At 39.6% G+C, this 16,292-nt stretch overlaps 1 protein-coding gene across 5 annotated transcripts; it reads right to left on the reverse strand.

Moving 5' to 3' along the window:
• Positions 1 to 270: 270 nt before the first annotated feature.
• Positions 271 to 13,435, reverse strand: brd2b (bromodomain containing 2b). 5 transcript variants are annotated; one of them, XM_087848474.1, is made up of 12 exons: positions 13,285 to 13,435; positions 10,678 to 10,966; positions 10,237 to 10,374; positions 9,111 to 9,255; positions 8,355 to 8,518; positions 7,637 to 8,137; positions 7,308 to 7,436; positions 6,946 to 7,179; positions 6,583 to 6,833; positions 6,089 to 6,405; positions 3,731 to 3,859; positions 271 to 1,881 (listed from the first exon to the last, which is right to left on the reverse strand). In XM_087848474.1, the coding sequence occupies exons 1-12, from the start codon at positions 13,314 to 13,316 to the stop codon at positions 1,751 to 1,753; spliced, it is 2,460 nt and encodes an 819-aa protein (XP_087704600.1). In that variant the 5' UTR covers positions 13,317 to 13,435; the 3' UTR covers positions 271 to 1,750. The 5 variants fall into 5 exon arrangements, with proteins under 5 accessions (XP_087704600.1, XP_087704597.1, XP_087704598.1 ...); XM_087848471.1 differs by having other exon boundaries at positions 6,934 to 7,179; XM_087848472.1 differs by having other exon boundaries at positions 10,225 to 10,374.
• Between the last annotated feature and the right edge of the window lie 2,857 nt (positions 13,436 to 16,292).

Raw genomic sequence — 16,292 nt, forward strand, 5'->3', positions numbered from 1 at the left:
GTTCATCACCCAAACCAATGCTCTCAAAACATGAAGCCACACTGCTGCTCGCTGATTGTCGCATCGCTTAACAAAATAAATAATAAAATATTTATGAATAAAATTAGTCTTTATATTATTAATAAAAAATTAATAAAATATAATAAATAATAAAAAAATAAAGCTTTCCCAAAGCTTTTTGGTTTGTCTGATCAACTTCATCCATATGCAGTTATTGCAGCTGCGCAGCTAACAAGCTTCAAAGCAAAACTCCCACATCTCACATTTGTTCTACAGAAGTTATTTTTAATAAACACCTGTCAAATGAAAGGTTTGCTTCTGAGAGGCAGCATGTGAATCCTCTTCAGAAAACAACCAAGACAACTAACTGGAATGAGAGATAACATGTTATTTTCTTAAAAATAAAAAAAAGCAAAAAGGGTAACTGGGAGGGGGAAAAAAAGGAGACCAAACAGCAGAAATACATTAGTTTGTGCAACAGCAAATACAGCTGAATTATATACAAGCATATCTTTACTGAACATTCATCAACAGCTTCAACTATGCATGTACAATGAGGGCTCTCCTATCGGTTTACAGGAAACGTGTTGTTTTCAGCTTGAGTTTAATCAGTCGTCGCTATTTGTTCCAGTCAGCGCTGAGCAGCCAGTGTTTTCAAGTGCTACAGAGGTCTGCAAGAAATGGTAATGCAATACTTCAGATGTTCAGGAAATTAATATGGAAATTAGAAACTGTAACATGATAACATTCAGCAGCTTGCTTTCAGCTCAGAAATAGACGGACACTCGAGTTACTGTTTGATGTAATGAAGGATGAAAACGTCAAAGTAAGTTGTAAGAAATGAGTTCAGCTTGAGACGTGTTTATAAGACTTGTCGGTCTTAAAATAGCTGGTGGCTTTTTAGGATAACAGTGCAGCCACAAAACTCTGTACAAATTGAATGAATATCTATCTTAGCTGCTAAACTTTGTATTTATAGTACATTAAACTGTTACTCTATACTGTACTAAAACAGACTGCAGCATAAATGTTATTGTTAAACTGAGAACTTATGTAAACATAACAGAGAAATCTAAATCTCAAACTTTAAATTCTGACCTGAATATGGAAGATCCCATAAGCATGCTTTGAAACGCAGCTCAGAGGCTGCCAGATCTGTCAACAGTATTGGATTTCTCCAAATATCGTAACCGTTATGAACAATCATTAAGGCTGAGTCTAGGGGTTCATCTAAAATTGTTAGAAAAGCAAGGCTTGAGACCAAAAGGTTGCTGGTTTCAATTCCAGTAACATCTGAGGAAATGTGGGTGGGAGGAGAAAACAAATAAAATATGACGCTCTTCCATTCTTTCACCAAAAAGGAGACAGTGTAAGGCCAGCCAAACAGATTTTTCAGTCAGGCCCGTCTTTCCACATCAATTTTTTAAATTATTACTCCACCTCCCTCTTCAGGGATCCCCATAAAAATCTTCTTTATAAAAGAAACATAAATTTGTACAAGTATTTACAAAGGGAAGGAAGGGGAGAACAAGGCATTTAGTGTTTGGGTTCTACAATAATCCACAAAGACATTGTTCCACATCCCTCAGTCCAACATTCAAAACATTACAGGATTACAGGAGTCCATTTGGAGTGTTTTTGTTGTAGTGTTCAATCTCAGCCAACTATCGCTTCAGGGCGTGATGCGTCCTGGGCCAGCCCAAGTCCCTGAGACATTAGCGTTTGACTTCTTCGTTTTTTGCTAACAATCTCAACTCGAGTCTGAATCACTGCTGTCTGAGGAAGAGGATGACGAGGACGAGGAGGACGAGTCTGAGCTGGAGCTGCTTCCGCTGAGGCGTGATGGCTGGGCGTGAGTCTCCACTGCACTCGGCTTTTCCACTGAGGAGAAAATAGCAAAGAGAACAATGTTTAATGGATGCACCTGTACGAAAAGGAAGAAAGCACTGAAGTGTTTCTCTCAGCTTCTTTGCCAAAACAGCCCATACGTGCAAAACCTCACATTTCATCTGGTTTTTACAGACAATTCTGCTTCTACAAACAGTCTAGTGATGGAGAGTGCGAACCAAAATTTCCTAAAACAAAAGAATAGCTCATTTATAGCCAGATGTGATATAATGGCCAGGGGATAACATGTAAACAGAAGTTAAAGCTGTAACTCAAATACACACAGGGTAGAAAGATGGATAAACTCCAGGGGCCTGATGCATAAAACTCTCGATTCACAACTTAATCTGTGTAAACACAGAAATAGTATCTTCTTTCCATCTAAAGCCAGCTGTACATATTGTCTTCTTTTGCAGATCAAAAGAGGAAAAACCTGAAGATGTACAGCCTTAAATATAGTCTAAACGTCACCATAACAGGCTTGAATCGCTCTAGAAAGTGTGTGCGCACGATTTAAAAAGGTATGTTTTAGCTCAACACTTTCTAAATTCCTGCTTGTGTGGGGGTACAGGCGCACACATGTCTAATACTATGCATCCCGCTTCAGCACACAATCATGGTGTTTAAATACTTTGCCATTTTTCTCGCTCATTCTGATCTACGCTCCCGGTTTAATCCCGCCCTGCTACTAATGCATCTGCAGGCCGATGAATGTTCTTACTCTTCATACAATCTTTAAGCAGCAGGAGAGAAGAAGATACTTTAATGAAATTCAATTTTCAATTCAATTGTATTTATATAGCGCCAAATTACAAAAACAGTTGCCTGTTATTGTAAGGTTAAGACCCTAAAATAATACAAAGAAAACCCCTACGAGTGTTTCTCAAATAAAAGCCCATTATGGTATGCAGATAAGCGAAACAAAAGCCCTGCCCACACTTTAAAGAAATAAACAAACTGGTTTTCTAATGATCAGCACACATGAGGCATTCCATATTATTATGATGTCTTACTGTAGATTTACACAACCAAATAATGTCACGGCCTTTTATGTTACAAACACCAAAAAAGTCCAAGAAAAGGCCGTGGGTGGCAACGGGAGGTTTGTTTTTGGAACGCACTTCTGACTCCATTGTTTAAAAATCATATGGCGTTTATTTCGTGCAAAATTATAAACAAAAATCAACCAAATAACTTCTTACAACTTAAAATTAAACGAAAGTTAACTTAATTTGCTTTAACAACTTCAAAAGTGATAAAAAAAAAAAAAAAAAAAAAAAAATCATTTTCTAACCCTCCCGTCTTCCCATCAGACATTTGGCAAACAATAAGCCCTCCTTACTACACCCCTCCAGGGTGCTCTTGATCCCATGATTAATGGGAGGGTCCATAAGCCAATAAACCAATCACCTTCCAAAATCTTTTCCAATAAAATGAATTACAAATTTACATAACAAAACTAGGTCAGCATATTCTTACAACTTTAAAGAAAAAACAAAAATGAATACAAATTGCGTTTTATAAACATTCAACAAAAATGGCCACAACATATAGCATTATATGAATAGACTGTCTTTCCCGACTATACAAACTAGAACACAAGTCAAATCCAACCGTTCTGTCTCTCCCAATTTAGAATCACTATTTAACCTAACATGCATGTCTGGAGTACTTGAGGGAACTCGCACAGGGAGCAAAGGCCAACTCTACACTTGAAACGCTGTGGCATCTTCGCTGAATTATTGAAGTGCACAGTATTTGAGTAACTTAGAGAAACTGTAAGTTGCTCTGAAAACCAGACATGTTTGCATCCACACAGAAATGTGATGATGTGAGAGCTTACCTTTAGGTTTCGTGGGTTTCTTGACTGAATTGAGTTGTCCGCTGACATCTTGCAGCCTCCTCTCTAGCTCCCTCCTCTTCTCCAAGGTCAGCTCCTCTTTAGACTTGCCAATGCTGCCTTTCTTTGCTGCTGCAATATAAGATGATAAAAAGGTTGTTACAGAGCTGGGGACCATACAGAAATACACTGGCAAGTATACTGTGTCACACCACTAATAAATCAGTACTGAGTAGTGTTAAGTTAAATACAGAGATTAAATTTATTGCTCTCTTTACTAATTTTAAGTAGCAGCTTAGTAGTGCTCTGGTAATGAGTCAGTGCTATGCTGAGCTCTGCAGTCACATCTACATGCTGTAGTTGTGACCAGTCACCAGGGGGCAGCGTCAAATATTTGCAGAAACCATCAACTTTAGCTACTTCTATTCACTTTGTTGGTGCTTTAGCTTAGCATCTGCTGCAGAGAGAAGTTATAACATACAAAGAAATTATTTGTAGTGAAATTAAGACTTGCAGTCTCAAGTCTGTCTGCATAGACTCTAGCTCTTTGGCTACACAGAATGAAAACCTGACAGGTAAAGGCCAATCAAATACACATCAACTCAGAACTTAATGTCAAGAGGAAACCTAGCCTCTCTGTCACTGACAGACATGAAGGAGGGCGCTAGATAGAAATATTTGAGTGCAACACCAAGGTGATGTGGTTAAACTAAACTACATGCCTGTCAGATAGGCGTAATCCTCTGCTACAGTTTTATTTCTCTTGTCAGTCCAGTCAGGGAAATATTACACACTATTGTCATGAAAACCAGATATTTTTGTGCAGGAAAACTGTTATTTTTCCTGCATTAAAACTAGTGTACCATTGTTTCCAAGTCCAAACTTAGATGGCACTGATTAAGGTTCTTAATTTTTTTTAATATACATAATTTTTCTATATATCTACTTATGTATCATTTGTTGTTAAGCACAAACCACTATGAACGTTCCTGTTAGCTCTTTACAGATGTTGGATGCTGTTTATCACGGAGCACTGAGATTCATCACAGGATGTAAAACTCTTACCAACCATTGGACTTCATACTCTTTGGTTAACTGGCGTTCACTGTCCACCCACAGGCTGTTGCATTAGTACATTTTCAGTCATAAATCAGTCATTTGTTTACTACAAGTGTATCTAACTTACTATGTGTCACCTTAACAGAGAATCTAGAGCCTCCGCTCACAAGCTTTTATTACATTCACTGTTCCTTCAGTACGCACAGAAGTTGGGAAAAAGGCATTTTCTTACAATGATCCTTATACTTGGAACAAATTACAACACGATCTGAAGCTGTGCAACTTAACTGAACTGAGGGGTTTTAAATAAATTCCAAGGATAATGGAGAAACCATCACTGGATGTTCTTATGTTTTATTGCTACTGTTGTTGTTGTTTTTTTAGTTGTATTTTAACAGTTAATTGGTTATATCAAGTGTAATGACTATAGTGTGTAATAACTTTAATGTGCTGTAGTATTGAACGGATATTTAAAAACAGGCCACTCTTGAAAATGAGACCCTGTGTCTTAATGATGTCCTAATGATGTGTCCTATTGATTGGTCAGAGGGCCCGGTGGCGCCAGTGTCCGGCAGCCTCGCCTCTGTCAGTGCGCCCCAGGGTGGCTGTGGCTGTGGCTACAATGTAGCTGCCATCACCAATGTGTGAGTGTGTGTGTGAATGGGTGGATGACTGGATATGTAAAGCGCTTTGGGGTCCTTAGGGACTAGTAAAGCACTATATAAATACAGGCCATTTACCATTAATGAGATTTATCTGTATAAATAAAGGAGAGAAAACTACTAGGTTCTTGTTTTTGATGTAAATAAATGTAATACTAATTGCAAACTTGTTTAGTTACATACTGGGTTTAGAAATGCAGAGGCAGAAAGTATCCACTCAGCCTTGTAAAGCCTCTTTCCAAGAATTTGATTATATCAACTGTGAGAGCAACTATACTGTTAACTTTCAGGAATCAAAAGCATTTGTGCCATTTAACCTCAACACTGGATCAGGTTGTTTGACTTTGGGAACTGAAAGGGCATTTGGACGCAGACGTGGCTATCAGCCCTTAACATGAATATATAATTGCCCTCCTGTGTGGCTGCATGAGTCAAAACTACAGATTCTTTCTTCAGCATCAACTTAATCTCCAAGTTTAACGGTCTATTTTTTCCCTACATGCTAAGATGTCCTTAGCCATTACAGACTTTAACATATGCCACATGTTAGGTACTGATAGTATGTTCTGACACTCAAAAACATCCAAGATATTGCTAAACAGGAATATGCTGGCGTTGTCTTGGTGGTCATTTTATCTACCTTGTTCAGCATACGGCTTACGGGGCTTCTTCCTCAGACATGTCATCACGTAGCGCTCGAGCTCTTTCAGTGTGGATGGTTTGAGTGTTTCAAAGTCAATCTCAATCTCCTCGGGGTTGGTGTCCCTCAGTGACGGCTCCCTGGACTGTATGATGTGGACCACACGACCCAGCTTCTCGCCTGGTAACTTGTTGATGTCGAGGCTTAGCTGGCGCTTCTCATCGTATGACATGGGCACGATCTCTTCCTCTTCCTCCGAGTCATAGTGTGGTAACATGGAAGTGGCAAGTGGAGGGTAGAAAGGCTTCTTTGAAGTCCTGAAATAACAGAAGAGCACAGCTATCAGCTGTTTTGCATTCAAAACATTTAACTGGTTGAACAGTATAATTATTTGTTTCACTAAACCCCAAAAAGGAAGGATGATGATGATGAAGATGAGATCAAGTTTAAAAAAAAAGAAGAAAAAACTGGTGTGGTGGTTCATTTATACTAACTTGCTGTTCTTGTTACTCTTCTTCCCCTGGCTTTTCTTGGCCTGGGAGCCACCTGCTTTGGCAGATTTGCTCTTCAACTTGCTGGGCATCTTCCATTCCTCAGAGCCTGCTCTGCTTCGGACTCCTCGATTTCGCTTCTCCAGCTTTTTCTTTTTCTTCTTCTCCTTTTTGTCTTTTTTCTCCTTTTTCTTCTTGGGCTTGACGATGGGGCCCTGGGAGAGAGCAGCTAGCTGCTCGTGCACGGCTCGGAGCTGAGAAAAATATACAAATTAAAGCCGTTTTTGTTTCCACGTTTAGTTTGATGCAACAAACACCCTCCAATACCTCAATAGTAGCTACTCAATATCTTACTTGTGTGCACACCTGGTCCTGTAATTCAGCCAAGCGATGTGCTCGCTCCTCCTCGCTGTCTGAGCTTGGGCTGCTCTCACTCTCCTCACTCTCGCTGCTAGGCTCACTCTCAGAGGTGGAGGAAGATGAGGAGGATGAGGAGGAGGAAGATGATGAAGAGGATGTCTGATGCCCACTCATGGACATGGCTGTGTGCTCCATGTGTGGTTCATCTGGCATCTTGGCGAAACGGAACTCAAAGACATCCTGAGGCATGGGGGGAAAAAATAAATAAAAAGTTAAATGGTAAGAAAGGAGGAAGGTGAGTAATAAAGTAGCAAATATAACTGAAGAAGCCTGTGTGAGGGCGCCTGGTCCGTGTAACTGCTGCTCACCTGTAGTTTCCGTGCCATCCCCACAACATCGTGATCAGGTGGATTGTACTTGTAGCAGTTGGAGAACATCAGTCTTACATCACTGGCAAACTGTTGAGCATCTCTGTACTCACGACAGTCCATCTTCCTCTGATTGTAAAAAACAGGAAATGGACATTTTTATTAGATTTTAATAGAAGTTTTTTTTTTTCCCACTGCATTTTACATTCACATTTAAAATCCTTCCCCATTCTCCCTTCTGTGTTTTATCGTTTCACCATGGTATGTTTAGTAAAAAGAAAGATTACTGTTATAGTACTGCGAGCACACTTTCACGCATTCAAAGTCACCTTGATGGTGCTGAGGTCCATAGGACACTTGATGATATCGTGATAGTCATGAAGTCCGAGTGCAGCTGCATCCACGGGTGTGTAGAAAGGCCATGCGTACGCAGCATGTTTCTTTGATAACATGTCCTTCAGCAGCCCACTGCAGTACCTCAGCTGCGGGCTGAGTTTTCCCTTCCTTGAGGGCTGAGGTTGAACAGAATCGGGCAAGTCCTTCTTGGGGGGTTTGATGGGGCGTCCGCTGCCAACTCTGCGTCCAGTGCCAGCCATCATTGGCTGGAGCAGGACAGGGCCTCCAGGACTCCTGACGAGCCCAATCCCAGGTGGGGTCTCCAAGCTTATGCTTCCCATTGAGGAGACCGTGTGCATGGACGTGTCATGGATTTGACCCCCGTGTCCCCCTTTCCCCAAGCCCACCATGTGTGGCGTTCCTGACATGCCCACAGTAGTGAAGCCCATGGTAGAGGGTGTGGTGGTATCTGCTTTGCGTTTTACACCTTTCTTCTATAGAAAGAAAAAGTTGGAAATTGTTGTGATCACTTTATTATGGCTTTGTTACATGGCTTATAATCCTCACAACTGAAATACTAAATCTTTAACAAAGGACAGTTTACTTTCACATTCAGTGCTGTTAAAAAGGAACTTAAGTGTTTCAACATCAATTTTGCATGCTAAATTCTAGATATGCAAATTATTCTAATCAGCATTCTGTCTTACATACCTTGGTTGTGGGCTGTGTAGGAGGCAAACCCATAATGTTAGCTGGTGGCAGGCTTTTAGTTAGCACAGTCTGGGGAGAGTTGGCCAGCATGGAATCCCCCGTGTCTGAGGATGAGGGGGAGTAGGCTGACTGGGACACTGCTGGCACCTGCTGAGCCCTTGATGCTGGTAGATAAAGAATATTAAATTTAAGAGTTGCATTTCAGCTACACAACAACACCACCTCAATCATAAATGTTGCTTTCATAATGCCTTCCTGCTTGTAAATAAATACATCTTAACATCTTTATTTGCCAAAATATGGCTCAAACAAATTTGCATATCTAAAACAAAATGCTCCAGTTTTTAGCAGTAAATTGGAATAAAGACAATATGAAACTCTAGAAGCCTGTATCGTGATTTTCACAATTACAGGTAGAAATGGGAATTTTGGATAAGAATTTGTTACCTAAATTACTCACAGAGAAAATAATTCATTATGCTACTCATAACATTACTTTCATCCTACTCTGTAAAATGACCCTAAACGCACCGTCTCATAATTACCCTTTAAAAATATAAACCTGAGGCTACAGTCACTCACACCAGCATATTTGCAGTAAACTGCCCAGCTATTCTCCACCTCCGACAACTGAAATCAGCTAATTGTACCGCAAGTAGAAGAACCGATAAGTAAGCAGACTAACTATTCTGAAGAATTCGACTACCAGGAACCAGTTCTTGATAGAACCGGTTCTCGATTTCCATCCCTACTTACCAGAAGATTTACGACCTCTTCCCCTGCTGTTTTTGTTCCGAGGAGCTGGAGGAGGAAGTTCAACTTCCTCTTCGGGCATCTGGGCCACCTTCTGAAGAAAAATCTTCTCTAGGGATTGGGCCATCAGCACAATGTCATCTGTTGGCTAACCAAATAAATAAAAAAGCAACACATGAGCACAAATAAAATATAAGAAGTACTATTTTTTGCATAAATGTCCTTTCAGTTTAACAATAAAGGTTTTGTATTTTTTGTATATTTGTTAACAGACTGACAGGAACATTCATACAATTTTAAAAACATCCCTTTTGATTGTTATGTGTAAATAGATCAAACAGATAATTACAGATTCTTGAAAAGAATTTCCTCAGATTAGTGCTTACATTTCATAAATAATAATATAAACTAAACCACTGTTTTCCCACATAAAGATGTTAACAATCACCATAGAAATCCCAGACTAAGACACTTCATATGGTCGTCTACGAGACAACTTAATGCAAAATGTAAGTTTGTATAAGCACTGAAATAATCTGTTACACACAAGCCATTGCTTAATTTACATATCTAGGTTGAGTTGAGTCAGCTTTGCAAAATTATTTACATGTAGCACATTTCTGCAGTCATTAGGCCTTTTGTCTTTCACTTTAAAATTTTCCCTTGCTTCCCTTACGTTATGCTGAGGAGCACATGTAGTACATGTTCTCTTGCTATGAAGGATAGCAGAGAAATCACAGGGCATTTTGTGTAAAGTTAAGGGAAATGGTGAAGGGTTTAAAAAAAATAGCCTCTAAAATTTCTGTCCCTCTGCTTGGATCATTAACAAAAATACACACAACTTTGGTCAAGTCATTTAAAAAAATAAAAATATAAAAATATAAAAAAATAAACACCAAATCTTGCTAGATTTCCCCACTGGTTTGCTAGAAACCATTAAACACTGTACTTTAACACTTATTTTTTCACTCTGAGCTGACAAAACACAGTTCTACGCCTGCTCAGTGTAAGATCAGTGTGTTACTAAATGCAATCCAAAGGGAATGCTAGCTTGAGAAAAAGGAACAAATATCAATTAAAATGGAATAAATAGCATGGATAAAAATGTGTTTTTTACCTTTTGACCTACCTTGTTGTAGATGTAGCAGTTGGTGAACATTGTGTTGAAGTCCTGTATGCACTCACTTGCACTACGGTAGAAGTTATTTTCCAAGCGTTTCTTAATGGTCCCCATGTCCATGGGTTGTTTGATAATTTTATGGTAATCCTTGGGGGAAAAAATGATTTTTTTTAATTAATAACTTTTTAATTTATGGCTCTACAGAAATACCAATCCTACTTGTTTACTGTTTAAAGTGTGGACACCTTTTCCATAATGGTCCCAAGATGTTAAAAATATTTTTTTAAAAAAACCAAAAAACCTGAGATTCAATCATCTATTAACAAACCAGAAAGGATAATTTATAATAGCCAAAAAAATAATACAGAATATTGGATATTTATCACAGTATCTGGAAGCAGACACATTCAAACTCAGAGTGTTTTATCAAAGCACTTGGATTCAACCCACCGGCAGGTTAAGCTTGTAGGCATCCACGGGCTCCTGAAAAGGCCAGGCAAAGTGGTGCCTCCAAAGAGACTTCATCAGGGTCTTCTGGAGGTACTGCAGCTGGTTTGTCATGCGGCCTGGTCGGGTGGGATCCTTCACTGGGGGCTGTGGAGGGGCAGGGGGACCCTGGGGCATTGTGTGGGGTAGGGAGGGGCTCTCAAAGTCCTCGTACAGCAGGGAGGGCTTACGAATGCGTTTGCCCGAGCTTGTGTGTTGGTCCATCATACCACCGGACAACCCAACCAGAGAGCTGGAGTGAGGAAGATGTAAAAGCACAGGAGAAGAATTAATGACAATGATTTAAAATAATAAAAAAAAGACCCTGCATTCACATTACTAGGAAAAGAAGGAAAGAAATGCTACCTTAATACCTCATGTGGAAAAAGCTGGCTGGCTGTAAATAAACTTAAGGTGGGAGAGGATAAAGAAGAAAAAAAAAAAGGAAAAAATAAGAAAAGACCCCCCCCAAATGGTTATCTAGGAAACCAGGATTTCATCAATAGGTTGCAACTTTTAGCACTGTCATGGGAGCCATGACTGCATGGCTCATCTCATCTCCAGCCAACACTGTCCTATAAGAATGCTGCTGATAAGGCAATAAAGTCAATGTCATGTGATATGCAATTCAGCAAGAAACATACAGGCAGTCTGGATAATCTTCAGAAGTTTGGGTTCAGTTTCTTTGAACACTGTTTTGACCGTTTCACTGTTGCACTTTATCAAGTTGTGACAGGGAATCTACTAAAAAGAGTTGTACTTAGCTAGATAAATCTTATAAACAATAGCCTCAAAGTCAAACAACAGTGACACACTAGATAACTACTTATAAACATGATTATCTTTTCCAGATAAAATGTTTCCTCTGGTTTTCCCCACACACAAAGGAATAAATGGAGGATACGCCAATCAATGCCTTACACAATTACTGTGGTCTCCCCTGGAGATGCACCATAATAAACAGGGCAGAGAACAAATTCCCCCATGGGCCTTAAGAGAGTTAATTAAAAAGAAAGCAATCTTTTTGAGATATCAGCATCTCTGCAAGTTATGATCTCCAGTTTGGATGTAGTCCAACAACACCATGTTCCACAAAGAGCACTTTTCAATGCACCATGCGATGACAGAGGTCGCCTAGTTCATGTAGTTAAAGGACACAGAAAGTCGGTCCTTTCTCACCTCCATCTGAGCACCACAGCTTAATACACACATGCCCTACTGACACACAAACAATGGCTAAGCCTATGAGCCGGTTTTCTACATCAAACAGAATACAAGCAGCACAAATAACTACTAAACGGCATTAAGGGTGCCACAAAAAAAAGGAATTTGCATAGTAGTAAACATAAGAGCTTTTCTATTTCCAGGCAAATGTTTTTAAGCTCTACTTACTTTAGTGGTTTGAAGCATTTAACAATTAAATGGGGGAAAAAAACATCCAAATATACATCCAATAACACACACAGAGAACAAAAACATTCAGAATGCCTGTTTTATTGAAAGCATTTTAAAACTTAACGTGCTTTTCTCCAACAAGATTATTTGAAAGAAAATATAACTAAAGTCGCAACATTTGTGCAAAAACGCAAACACCGTTTAATTATCAACTTGGCTCCATGTGACTATTATGGCTTTAGTGCTTGAACCTGCATTTAACCAGCTTCTGTTTTTACTAAACAGAGACAAGTTAGCGCTAAACAACCCGTCGTTATTATTTAGTCAAACTGATCAAAGACTCTCAGTCCACCAGCTGCTGATCGCGTGGTTAGACGCCCCGCCCTCGCTGTTTGTAAACACCACTTCACAACTACAGAAGCCAATATCTGACGAGCATAAGGGGTCCAAAAAGACACAAACGCCACATTTATTAAAGAGCACTGCTCGGAAAAGAATTTTAAAAAATTTTGATAAAACCCTCGGGCCATCAGGCAATTTCAGCCATTTTGCCACAGTCTCAGGCCGTTTGTTCACCAGAACAGAAGCTGCGAGCTGGAAGCTAAGCTTGCGAGCTAGCGGCGACAGACTGCAACAGCGCTTTATAAATATAACAATACACCTGGGACTGCCAAGTTGCAGTTAAGCAGATGTTGTGTGTGGGGGTGGAGAGGGGAACAGTGCACGGGTTATTTATAACTAGTTTTATTATGTGATATTGTTTTACATTAGCGACAGCAGGTTGCATGAGCAATGAATGACACGACAGACAGACAGACAGCCGGCGGGGAGCACCCGGCTGACCTAGCCGATGGAGATGCAGCTGTCATTTGCCTGCTAATTAGAAGCTAAACGCTAAAGAAAACGGAAATATAGGCTCCACAAAACCAGTGTGCAAATATTAAGATTCAGAGGACTTCAGAAATATGTGCAGAGTTGACAGTCTCCTGTGTAAGCTAGCGTAATCGGGCTGTATCATAAGACTGGCTGACGAGGTAGCGCTGTTTTGCTACTCGGAGGCTAACGGTAACGTCACCGTAGCAACAATGTGGTTTTTATTATATAATTCCCATCCTCACGCGGACTACAAAGCCCAGCAAATGTCCTCAGTTTGACCCGAAACACTGCGGACATTACCTGTCGTGAGGTGGGTTGACGGCGGCTTCCATTGGGATGAGGGCGGAGTGTTGTTACGATCCAATTTTTCGCCGCTGTTGACGCTGCACTTCCACTAAACGCTCAGCGACCAACTCCGCAATGAAATGGCGACTAAGCGCTTCCGCTTGACCCTATATAAACCCCTCTCGTGGCAGTGCCGCGTCGTTCCTGTCACGTGGACGATGATTCTGCGCTATAATTGGCTGTAAGCAGCTGTCAGTCAAACAGCACCGTCTGTACATCTTGTACTCTAAAAATATTGCATGTTTCAGATTTTTATACAGTAATTAGCTATCTGGCGTCGCACTGCGTTAATAATTGCTGTAATTTTCAGGCTAACGAATCTCTGTCTATAAGGATTAGTATGTTTTGTCCTCAAGAGAGTTTGGATTGTCATGCAGGTGATCTCCGTTTTATTAAACCCACTGCGGAATACCTGGGTAGCAACTGTATTTTTTTTTTTTTTGGTGAGATGTTTCCATTTAAAGCGGCACATTCATGAAATAAACCCCCCTAGCTGCTTTGTGATTGATGCCCTCAAATAATTGGATATCTTTTTTCCCAACTCCGTGACTAACCGCTTTAAAGAAGCTATGTTTAACAGTATCCTGCAGTCTAGATAGATAGAAAGACAGATACATGTGCAGTTTCCCAAAAAAATAAAAATAAAATAAGAGGAGGCTGGGATTGTTGACAAGCAGTGGCAACAGGTTTCATTCGTCACTGCTGCACCATAGAGCACATTCTCCAACAGACTGATTCAATACCACAAGGACAGATACAATAAATCTTTTATGCCTCGTGCAGTATCTCCACAATGCAACACATCTGTATAGCGATGAATCATCTGTGCTTCAACAGTTTATTTCTACCCTGTACTGTGCGCACGACTTTCATTACAATATACACTGTAAAGTTTTTACGTAAACGTAAACGTATTCATTAGTAAGCATTTTAAATTAAGTTTTATTTTTGCTGTGTTAAATAGATATTTAACATATATTTTAAATTGAGATATTTTTCTTTAACATATTGTTATTATTACGTAATAATACTTACATATTTGTTTTACCATGTATATATAAGCCAAAATAATGGCATTTATATTCTATAATATTTAAGCTATTTTGCCATTTTTGTTGTCTCGAGCTAAATTTTCAAAACCTTTGGAGTAAAAAGGATCGACTGTTTCCCTAACCTGGAGAGTTTTAACATATGCAGGATTATGTTATTTGTAACTGGATAGACTTGGTTTGCAGTATGTCAACCATTAAAATTCGCATAGCATCATTACAAAGCTATGATTTGTTCATCTGACTAATAGTTGGTGAAACAAAGCTGTTTTTAAACCTTATTGCTCTGCACTCTGAGGCCAGAAACTTCCATCCAGCAGAAAGAAAGTAAACGTCGTTATGCAAAGGGTGCAAAACAAACCAGCTATCAGCTGTAAATGTTTTGTACACAGCACAGGGATGCTGAGTTCAGCTGTGAATCACCGATCAGCTGTTAGACCTTTAACAATTTGATCACTTCGGTCTTTATTGAAACAACTTGAAAATAGCATTGTTTCATCAGCTGCATTTTGTCCTACAATCGCAGCCTTTTATATAAAATCAGTCCAAATTTACCTACAAGTCAACCTTACTGTGTCTAGCTGCTTGAAGTTCTGTTCAGTTGAATGATATGGTGGAAACCTACACTTTATTTTATCCTGTACTTGTTAATGTTACACAGTGTAGTATGCTGTGATGGCTAAAACACAAAACAAGGGTAGATATTTGATGGAAATTCTAATTTGGACTCACTTTGCACTGTTGAAGTGAAATGTGGCACGGTGCATTCCTTACACATTCCTTACAGGCTGTATACCCCTGGATTTATTGTATTTTTTCATAATTAACTGTTCATAGGAGGCTGGTGATAAACAAAAGTATCAAATTAACCGGATCTGTTGTTGGACTTGAAGTTTTCATCTTAAAATGGCCAGCTGATTTTCACCCCTGTTGCCTTAAAGAAGAAAACCACCCTCATATATTTTCCTATGAAAAACAAAGAGTCCTGCTGATCAAAACACACGTTGCTGTTCAGGTTCACCACAGTGAGATAAAAATCTAAAAAACAACCCAATAACTACAGTACTGTGCAAAAGTCTCAGGTCACAACTCATTTCTTCTTTGCTTCCAAGGAGTCAGACATTCTTTAAATTTTTCTAAAGTGGCCTTAAGCAATAGTTCTTCAGGCTTTCTGGTGGAGTTTCAAACTTTTCTTTGGACACTGGCTGCTTTTTCAGTCCAGACCTACCTGATCATTTTCAGAGGAATATTTTCTTGTTTCTTTGTAAAGCCACTTAGTACTGATCATGGAATCATTAGCATAAAAGATGTACCTAAGGCATGAGCCAGTGTTTTAGCTACACATAACAAACAACTTAGTTTGGCGGTGCAACAAGCTGGCAACCTGTCCAGCATGTACCCAACCTGTCGTCCTATGGAAGCCGAGGACATCTGACTTCTTAAATTCAAATGAAGACACCATAAGTATTCATCTTAATGTGGCATGACTGATCAGCAGACAGACGTAAGTTGAATAAATAAAAGTTTGCCTCCAAGTAACTAAAAAAGTGCAAAAAGTGTAAAATCATCCCCAAGTCTATTCCACTTGATGAAATTGGCTCTCATGTAGGTCAAACCAAAAAAAGAAAAACTAGAAATTCCCAGTTACAGAGAAGTTCCGTCTGCTTTACCATCCTCGTCCATTAACAGCGCCTCAGATTAGAGCCCACATCAAAGCCTCCAGAAGTTCAAATAGCAGACACATTTCATCAGCTGTTGGAGGGAGACTGAGTGAATCAGGCCTCGAAGGTGGAGCCAGTACTGAAGGAGACCAGTATGAAGAAGAGAACTGCTTCAGCCTGGAAAAATATGACTTGACAACTGACCAATGTGAATCCAGACTTCAGCCTCATGAGTTTAACTGTGCTATTTTTG

This window comes from Neolamprologus brichardi, chromosome 11 (genome assembly GCF_056152115.1).
Source record: "Neolamprologus brichardi isolate AB-2024 chromosome 11, ASM5615211v1, whole genome shotgun sequence".
Taxonomy (NCBI): Eukaryota; Metazoa; Chordata; class Actinopteri; order Cichliformes; family Cichlidae; genus Neolamprologus; species Neolamprologus brichardi.